This window comes from Monopterus albus, unplaced genomic scaffold (assembly GCF_001952655.1).
Source record: "Monopterus albus unplaced genomic scaffold, M_albus_1.0 scaffold205.1, whole genome shotgun sequence".
Classification (NCBI taxonomy): domain Eukaryota; kingdom Metazoa; phylum Chordata; class Actinopteri; order Synbranchiformes; family Synbranchidae; genus Monopterus; species Monopterus albus.
The window spans coordinates 143,009-153,306 of NW_018128085.1; the positions used below are offsets into that span (position 1 = coordinate 143,009).

Sequence of the window (10,298 nt, forward strand, 5' to 3'; positions counted from 1 at the left end):
ACATTAGTAATTTAGATTCAAAATGGCATGGCTGGTGTAAACGGTTTGGAATATCTATGACACATTTGATCAAAATAAGACAAAATTGTTTGTCTAATAAAATGAAAAGAGGGCCAAACTGGATCATGACAGATGAACAAATGTAGGCAACAGTCTAATAATAATGTATGAATGATTTAGTGGGGCAAACATCACCCAGTGGCACATGTGCTATATAGAGTCGTCCTTCTGGCTCTGGCCTTATGTTCTTTACAGTGAGTTCAGGCTCTTCAAGGAAAATATATGGCTGTAGAAATGTTGCAGAGCACTGGGACGATGATGTGCATAACATTTGTTGTAAGGTTTTCACAATATAAGGGCATTTAAAAAGAGGGGAATTCATAGAGTTTCACAGTGCTTGAAAACATTACAGTGTGTATCTGCAGGAGCAATCAATTTTGCATGAACACACTCCATTTTATCAAAGACAACCAGCTGTAGGAGAAACCAAACATATCTTTATCTTTATTATAAATGATTACACATAAAACAGTCACTGTCAAAAAACATAAAGATGAAAAATGCAATTTCACACTCACGCGTATATTTGCTTAATAAAGTATATGCTGTAGTACCATTAGGTCAACGGTTAGGTAGACTCTGAAATGCTTAACCCTGACCATATTTGTTATGGTAGCCCAGGGAGTGCCCAAAGTGCTCCATCTGTCCATCCATTATCTATACTGCTTATCCTATAGAGGGTCACAAAAGGCACAGCTGACACTGAGCAAGAATATTGTTACATAAACATGCATAGTTATTTCACTTCCTACTGTACATATGTCAGTGTTTAAACTGACATTAACAAAGCAGTACAGTAAAAATGTGTATTATTGAGCCAAGAATAAAATATTAAATCTGTTCAAAAAACACAAATTCTCAAAACTGTGCATTAAAAGGGAATAAACAAGCACCACTCTGACTGCCTACACATTTACAGTGAAAACACCAGCAAACAGAAAATTGCTATGTACACTGGTCTTCTGTACACAGACCACCCACACACACACACAAACACAAGCAGAGGCAGAGTGGAATCTGACAAATGTGAGTCACACACATTAGTATCCATTTAAACATCTAAAACCCTCCCACAAATCGTTTCAAATTCCACGCTGACAAAAAGCCCTTAAATAATGTAAATTCTATTAGAACCTCTTTTGTGTAAGACATGCAATGTGAAATCCACAGACTCAACTTTATCAGACAAATAATATACAGTAACACTAAAGAGACCGAGCATCCTCTAATAGATTGTTTGAAGAGGTGACCTCTGAGTTTCTTCGTACCTCACATCCAATTAAATGATCTCATACAAAAGATTTTTCCTGCTGCTTCCCTTCCCCTGCTGCCCCAGTTTGTGGGTTGTCCTTTGCACCTCCTCCAAAAATAGCGAGTGCTCTTCCCCCTGATGGAGAAGAGCCAACATGCAGCAGAGAGCCACCCAGCAGGAGCAACACGCTGGCTGCCCAGCCCAGGTACAGTGCCGGCCCCAGCTCTCTCTTCAGAGCTGCTGCAACATTTGGATCATAGAAGTCCCTGATGATAGCATAGGCAGTCCAAGAAATGGGTATCAAGTAGGCCAGGCCAGCCACAAGGAAGAGCACCCCTGATACCCTAGCAAGCCGCACCTTGGAGGCCTGGTTACCGTCGCCCATGCAGTGAGTACCCTTGGCCCCTGTCACCCCGAGTATGAGGGCCAGGAGGCACAGGAGCAGGGAGAGAACAGTGAGGCCCCGGGCAGCCTGGGCAGACGTAGGCAGGGCCAATGTGGAGTCGTAGGTCTTGCACTGGATCTGGCCTGTGGTCTGAGACAGGCAGTTCATCCACAGTCCCTCCCACAATACCTGGGCAATCACCAGCTCTCCACCCACAAAAGCAGACACACGCCACAGTGGAGCGGCGCACACCAACGCACCACTAATCCAACCCAGCACGGCCAACACCAGGCCGACCAGCTGAAGACCAGTTGATGCCATAATCACTGAAGAAACTTCTCTCTCAACGAAAACGCTCCTCGGGAAAACCTCAGTCCAGATCTTTTTTATTTTTCTCAGTAGAAGGTAACTGAGAGCTGAGCAGTTAGCCAATGAAAGCCAGGTTTTCCTTCACTAGTCATTCAATAAGGTGAGTTAATGACTCCTCTTCTTCTCTTTGGTATGTTTCCTTGTTCAAAACCTACAGAAGATATGACACAATTTCCAGCAACTTTACTGGCATTCTTTAAATGAACTCAGTTAATCATAAAGAAATTAATAGATCTGAGCCAGTGGCTTGACAGTTAACACACCTAAAGGTCAATACAACATAAAATTGTGCACTAAGAGTAAACAAAATAATAATAAGCCTGCTCTATCTGGACCTAGTGTTTTGGCTTAAGCAAAGCAAGTTACAACTCAATTCCACCTGTTCCAGAAAAACTTTATAAGCTCCATAAAACTTACTTTTCAGCCAGATGTTCACAGATGGCGTGTTAATGATCTTTGTTCCTGGATATGATGTGAGTAGTTGGTGTCTTTCTCTCTGTTATGACTGGCCACCTTGTGTCTCTGGAGCTCATACACATGGGTGTAGGAGGCCAGCAGTGTGTAATACTGCATACTAAACACACACACAGACACACACACACAGCTACTTATGTAAAAATGACAAGGAGCACAAGGAGACTTTGTTGCAGACATTGTTGATGCCATGTCGTCATTTGTTGGAGCTGGAAGCAAAGGATGAAGCCATTGAGGAGTAGGTGAAAGCTGATTGGAGCCTGATGCATGTGGGACAGCACAACACAACACAACCCCTGTGTGATGTTATCGTCTAGTGCAAAACTATAGAACTGGTCAAAGGAAAGTTCCTCTGAAATTACAACAGTTTTTAATGAAAAAATAGATAAACTATACTGACTATTTTAAAAAGCACTTGAGTGGACAGAATGAGGGGGAGTAAATTAGTTGCTGATGTTCTGAAACAACTGGCAGATGGACTTAAAGGGACCGCCGCCATTTCCTCCATTATTTGAGGCACTTGGGAAGTGTGCTCATGATTTGCTTTTTTTTTATTGCAGAAAGAGACATGTGGTTCGCTGCATGGTATGATGCCTGGCAATTAGTGATGCGTGATACCACTTATTTCTGATCTGATACCAAATAAATCCAAGTCTGGCTTCGTAGATACCAACATTTTCACAACCTTGACCAACTGTTACAAAACTATTTCCCTGTGGATTTTAAAGTTATTCTTATTGTCATGCATTTACAGAGCCATGGTTCGCATAGGACCATGACAGGTGAAAGGAAAAGTAGTTCCTATCAACTGGGTATTATTTAGACTGTCCTGGTGATAATGTAGTAACTTTCTACTGTGTCTCCCGTTGACAATATAATATACAATTTTCCAAAATTACAGCATTTAGATATTGAGCTTTGAATATAAAGATTGATCCTAGAAAAGGAAACGTTGGGATTGGAAATCTTGATTTTTCAGGATGAAGCTGCCCATCACTAATGGCAGAGTTAGGGACCAAAATGATTTAGGCTTTAATGCAGTGCAGGCTGACGAGTTAAACATTTGTGAGGTAGACTTTTCCACTCTGTGACATTCCCTTTTTTAATTTCTAACTGGGGTTCTCCTGTATGTTTCTGATTTACTTCTTTTTCTTTCTTTCTTTCTGCTAGTTTGCCTTTGTGAAAAAAAAAAACAGTATAGTTTCTCTGGGGAAAAATCTTTCTGGTCTAGACTGAAAACAGCATCTGATCCCATCTATTTGTTATTAAACAGTCCTTTGACTTCAGTTTTAAACAGTGCCAGACTGACAGCAACAGAATGTTAAGAGCTTTAGGAATGAGCCTGTCTTGTCAAGAATCAAATAAATTCATGTGTGATCCAGTGTTCACTCTCCTCTCAGTACAGTCTTATTGGACTTTGAGTCTTTGGGCACTCCCTGGGTTACCATAACAAACACAGCTTCAAATGAATGACAATGTTTCAGTGCTGCTGAATGTGTCAGTAGGAGCCTGTACTAACAAGGTCACAATATCAGTTTATGGTTCCAGTCTGTTTGTTATAGCAAAGTTCATCGGCTCATATTGTTGACTGATGATGCAAACTAGCCTTTGAGAGCATCTGCTAAAGCTGAAAGTAGGCTGTCTCTGTAAGCCAGTTTATTACTGTTTTAGTTCAGTGTCAACAGTTCTGTGAGAGTTTCGTTTCCCGTGAAACCAACAGAGAAGGGGTCGAATTTCACTTTTCTGGAAACCACTGTGGTGGAGAGAGAAGGACGGGGGGAGGAGCCAGCTCACCTACATAGTGTGCTCTGGAAGGTTAGAAAAAGCACAGACAGATTTTCTGATTCAAAGTCAGGTTTACCAGTATCTTCTCACTACAAGATGAATTCAAGCTTAAATGAAAGTGAGTACCTTAGTGCATGCATACAGTATGTGTAGGCTTTTTTAAGCTCCTTTTTAGAGCTGATCCAAAACACAAAGAGATTCAAATGACCTGTTTCACTGCTTCTCCACAGACTACAGCCCTCCAGTTGTCAGTGACCTGAGAATTGTTCTTCTGGGCAAAACTGGATCAGGAAAAAGTGCAACAGGGAACACCATCCTGGGATGGAAGGCTTTTGAAGCAAGCATTTCTCCATCATCTGTGACAAAGGCAAGTAAAAAAGAAACAGGCCACTTTGATGAAAGAACAGTGACCATTGTGGACACCCCTGGTATCTTCGACACATCAATGAAGGAAGACCAGTTGAAAAAAGAAATAGACAAGTGTGTCATGTTGTCTGTCCCGGGACCCCATATATTCCTGCTTGTGATCAGACTGGACGCACGCTTCACAGAAGAGGAGAAGAACTCTGTCAAATGGATCGGGGACAACTTTGGTAAAGAAGCCTCCGGGTTTACAGTAGTGCTTTTCACTAGGGGTGATGAGCTGAAGGAAATGTCCATTAAGGACTATTTAGACAAAAGTCCTGACCTCAAGGAGCTCATCAATACCTGTAGAGATTACATGGTGTTTGACAACACATGCAAGAAAGATCGCACTCAGGTGGTTGATCTCTTTGAAAAGATAGACAAAATAGTGGATTCAAACCAGAGTCATTACACCAGCAGCATATATGAAGAGGCTCAGAGAAAGATACATAATGATGAATGGTTGTGCAAATGGGGACACAGGCTGGACTATGCAGGTAATTTAATAATGGTGGCAGCAGCTGGAGCTACTCCTGCTGGAGCTGTAGCAAGAGTAGCAATGCTTGCAGGTGGAGGGGTTACTAAAGTCACTGGACGATGGCTGAAACCTAAAACACAGGACAGTTAAGTCATGTGAAGCCATGACCCTTTAAATAAATCTGTGAAGTCATCCTCGGAGATCCCTACGGTCGTCAGGCCACCTCGCCCTTGTTGTCCCTTCTTCTCCTTATAAGAAATGGGGAGGTCAGGCCTTTGCCGTGCATGGCCCGGTATTGTGGAACGCTCTGCCCTTGGATTTACACTCTATAACTGAACTGGTTCCGTTTAAGTCAGTTCGGAAAACATATCTTTTTAAACAAGCTTTTAATGCTTAACTTGTTTTATGTTTTTTTTAGGCTTTTATTTTTTAGTTTTTCTGAGTGATGTCAGACTGGACAGGAATTATGCTATAGTTCAATGAATGTATGTGCCTGTCATATGTTTACTTAGTTGACTCTGATTTTCTTTGATTGTATAGGCTCTAATTGCCTTGATGTAGCACTTAGTGCTCTCTGAGTTGGTAAGTGCTTTATAAATAAATTTTATTAATATATACACAGTTTTCATAGGTGAGTGCCAATTCATATTTGACTTTTTAGTAACAGTTTTATTGCATTCCTCATTTACATTACTCGCCATTCATGCATATTTACTCATGATGACTTATCATGACAAACTTATTAAATGTTGAAACTATATACTCTTGTCTTATCACTTTGTGTGGAGAATGCTATTGTAATGTTTCTGTTGGAATTGAAAGATGTAATAAAACAATATGACAAAAACCATTGTAACCAGTGGGTTGGCCACGCCTATACCGCCAGGTGATCAATTTGCTGGGTTGATTATGGATATGAATACCACCCCTAGATGAGCTGTTGCGATAAGCAATTCCTGTGCTGGTCGCCACTGTGATTGTTTTGAAGTGAATCTTCCTCCATTGATCTGTGTCCTGCTTTCCCTTTGAGGTATATCCAACGAACTGATCGGATTTGTTGCGATGTAAAGTGCTTAATCAGTTTGTTTCATTTGTAGATTGTTTGGGGGATTACCACATGCTCTCCAGGGGTGATAATTATTGTAAGCATGATCCTGCAGAAGTTGGCGTCCATCACACATATTGTGCTAGGGTGATGTGCAGCCAAGGAGTGATAGCCACTGTTGCTTTGTTTTGCCTGCTTTGCTTTGTTTTGCTTACTTTTGTTTCATGTGCTTTTATGTTAAGAAGTTTACTCAGCATTGTATTTCCTATTCATTGTATAGTACCCAAGTTATGAGCTGTATAAAAATGGTTTGAGGTGCAGGGAGGCATGACCCTCTTATGTTTGGTTTGGGTTTTGTATGGATTGATTGTTGTGATGTTTATTTATGGGTCTTTTCTAACCTGTAGACCATTTTTTTATTCCTGTTCTGCACTGTATTTTTTGAGTGGGGAGTAACTTCTTCTTAAGCATAGTATTTTAGCTTCTGGGGTTAGGCCTTTTTAAACATTGTTCCACTGTTAACTTATTTAGTGACTCAAATAAATCCTTATTTTTGTGGACAAACCCAACGTCTGTGTGCTTGCAGACTTATCTGTGTGTGGTAACCCAGTTCTTGTGGAGTCTGTACGAATTTGACCTCTTGAAACAGAAGGGATAATATTCTTTGAGTGCTACTAAAACTTATTAGTGTCTGGGTTGCATAGGCCTGTATATTGGCCCGGTCACACCATGTTTCAGTGTAATGGTTTGATGTTATGCCAAAATCCCAGTTAGGAAAGCATGAATTACCATAAAACCTGCAAGGCCACACACTGTTGCTTGAGATAAACCAAGTTAGGGTAAAGGCAACCTGATGCAGACACAGCCACAGTATAAGCTGAAAAACATACACATGGCAACTTTGGTTTACATGACATTATACAGCATCAAATGATAGGCCTAAATGTTATTAAGAAGAATAACATAAAACTAATTTTGTATTTTGTAAGGTCCCATCACTAAATCTTGACCACATACTGTACAACACAGCCATATTCACATACTATATAATTAATACATTTATCCAACTGCCTGTTTCACCGGATCTAAGCTGAAACTATAGATGTTTCAGGCTGTTTATTGATCTTCTCAGCTACAGTAATTCCATCCGTCCATCCATTAGCTGTACTGCTTATCCGGCAGTATCATGACTCTGGGCAAGAGGCGGGCTACACCCTGGAGGGTCGCCAGTCGCAACTTTTGAGTATTTTCCAAAATGTCAAACTCTTCTTTTAGGGACATAAACCTACTAACCTACCTACACAGTGCACTGAACTTGGTTAAATGTTTCAATGCAGTGAACACAACAAACAAAACTCCTTTTTATGTCCATTGTGTTGGGGTAGTAGCAGAAAATCAGAGTGGTTAAATGTCTGAACTCACATATGACTTTTGTGAGTAACTCTGATGTTTGACGTTGTGTATTTGACATATTTTGACTTACTGCATTCCCCAGAATCAGCTTTATTGGCCAGGTGTGATGGACACACGAGGAATTTGACTCTGGTACATCGGCTCTCAATGTGCAAACAGTAAACCAGCATAAGGCTGTGTAATATAACAAAATACACTACATCATACTACAGTGTGTAATGCAGTACAAAAGGTGAATGTGAAATATCACTAAAATGTTAAATACGTCCGGTTAAACTGTAGACTATAGTTAAGATATGGGCCCTAAAGTACAATATAAAGGCAACAAAAGTGAGCACACCTGTGACTTTTGCTTAAGGCTAACTGCATGAACAAGATTATAGAAGAACCCGTGAACATCCCAGCTCATCTTGGTTTTGGCCTGGGCTGTGTCTAATGCAACATGGCTCCCCATGGAAAGAGGATCATGGGCCAGTTCATAAAGATAGGAGAAGGTACAAGAGCATTGACAGGCTGCTGAGCATAAGCAGAGACACAGCTGCAGCAGTGGTTAGGATATGGAAAAGGAGCCATGCTATCACTGACAGAGGGGCAGTGGCTGTTCTTGAAATGACTCCAGCCTATTTACACAGCCTTGAACTGAAAAACAGACGGTCAATTGTTCTGACTCAGCACAAGGATGGTGTGTGGACACTGCTGTTTCAGTGACTGATCAGACAGTGAAGACACTGCACAAGGTCAACCTCTGTGGACAGCATCCAAGAAGAAAACCACTGCTTAACAATGTTGTAGGCATTCTTCTTTCATATTTTAGAGTTGCTAAGAATTTGCAAAAGAAACTCAGCATGATGAACTATCTCTGCGGGCATTGAGAACATAAAGTTTGGCCATGAATCCTGATCAGCCTCCATCAAACTTCTTGCTCTTACAATGAAACCGAACAAAGGCTCCACCCTCAAAAAGATATTTAAAAAAACATGTGCATACAAGTATCAGTCACAACTCTGTGACACCAAAACACTTGTCAGCAATAAAACTGACAAGAGGTTTGATGTAGAACTGTAGCTTTCCCGTCCACCACTGGCCCTAAAACATGAGACCAGGGGGTGTTTACCTTAATCATTCATCAAAGCAAACCTTTCATGTGACTCCTGTAAGTCCCACTTACTTTAATATAGTAATCTTACCACAAGCACTGATCCAATGATCTCTAACCCATAACAAAACAGCACAAACTGCAAACTTAGATTTTGAACAAAAAAGAAGAATCCTGGTGAATATTAACACTCTTGGCTCAGATAGAACCAAAATAAATGTGTCTGGATTGGATGGGATCCTGACGTGTTTGTCGTGGACCTGGTCGGGACAACCACAGTGACTGCACAGTGCCAACCATAAAACATAGAGGGTCGGTATGTGCTCATATGGGGCTGCATGAGAGGAAGATGTGACAGAATTTTCAAATATGACAATGATGGCAAGCACATTGCAAAAACCACACAAGAGTTTGTAAAGAAAAGAAAGGTAAAAAAAAAAAACTTGGCCAACAAGGGCAATGAAACCCTCTAGGAAAGAACAACTTGAACCATCCATGTTGAAGCATCTCTCCACAAATTTGTACGACACTGGTGTCATTCATGCCCAGGACAATCAAATCTGTTTTCAAAAATATTGGCAGTCCTACCACATTTTAAAAAATAAAAGAAGGGAATCTCAGTAATTGTTGCAGATGGAACTATAATTAATGAGTAAGCCATTTCTGTTTGTAATTACTGTATGTAATCTCATGTTTCTTTGGCTACAAACAAATAAAAATGTAATAAATGGACAGGATATACAAATATTAAACATTTTAATAAGAATGACCTGGAGTGTTCTAGAAATGGGATTCAGCTTCAGGATGTTCTGTCATACATTTCCTTACATGGCTCAGTGTGTGGATGATGCAGACTGGCCTACAGTTGTTAAGACCCTTCTTGGTGAAGTGATGGCATCATGGTGAGGGGAGGCTCTTAAAAATGTTTCCTTACTGTGATCAGTCGACAGATGTTTACCATTGTCTGTCATTTCCTTTAGGGAAGTGAGCTCCTAGTGTTACTAATAACAAAGCGAGGGAAGCAACACATCACAGTTTAAATAAAGAACAGTAATTAAACGCAACAAAGATTTTATTTCAGAAATATTTGAATAAGTTATGAATGTGTAAACTGTGCAATTTATTTACAAAATTTAAGAGCTAGCAAAGCATATCAGTATGTTCTAATATTATTTATTATTTATTAGGATTTAAACAGTTTTTCATAAGCCACACAGGACAGAAACAGACTCCAGCGAACAGGATTGCAGAAAGAATCATCGGTGCCAGCCTGTCCTCCATGGAGGACCTGTACACTTCACACCAAAAGGACACAGCTGTTTGAACTCCTCCCCCGGATGGCGCTACAGGTTGCTATACGCCAAAACAACCAAACACAAGGACAGTTTCTTCCCCCGGGCCATCACTCTGATAAACACTTAACCTGCGACTATATAACCCTCAGTGCAATACCTTGTAAATATACTTTTGTATATATCTATCTGAAAAACTGCATCCAAACTGTGTATATCTCTATATTTATAAGTACTTTATTTT

The 10,298-nt window shown here is 40.5% G+C and overlaps 2 protein-coding genes across 2 annotated transcripts; one reads left to right on the forward strand and one right to left on the reverse strand.

Annotated features, from left to right (window-relative positions):
* Nucleotides 1-579: 579 nt before the first annotated feature.
* LOC109970693 (claudin-9-like) lies at nt 580-2,557 on the reverse strand. The gene is made up of 2 exons (XM_020618437.1): nt 2,484-2,557; nt 580-2,217 (listed from the first exon to the last, which is right to left on the reverse strand). Exon 2 carries the CDS (start codon nt 2,016-2,018, stop codon nt 1,350-1,352), a length of 669 nt encoding a protein of 222 aa, XP_020474093.1. The 5' UTR covers nt 2,019-2,217; nt 2,484-2,557; the 3' UTR covers nt 580-1,349.
* A 1,784-nt stretch (nt 2,558-4,341) lies between these two features.
* On the forward strand, nt 4,342-5,402 carry LOC109970691 (GTPase IMAP family member 4-like). Its single transcript, XM_020618435.1, has 2 exons — nt 4,342-4,443; nt 4,556-5,402. Exons 1-2 carry the CDS (start codon nt 4,422-4,424, stop codon nt 5,356-5,358), a joined length of 825 nt encoding a protein of 274 aa, XP_020474091.1. The 5' UTR covers nt 4,342-4,421; the 3' UTR covers nt 5,359-5,402.
* Nucleotides 5,403-10,298: the final 4,896 nt, after the last annotated feature.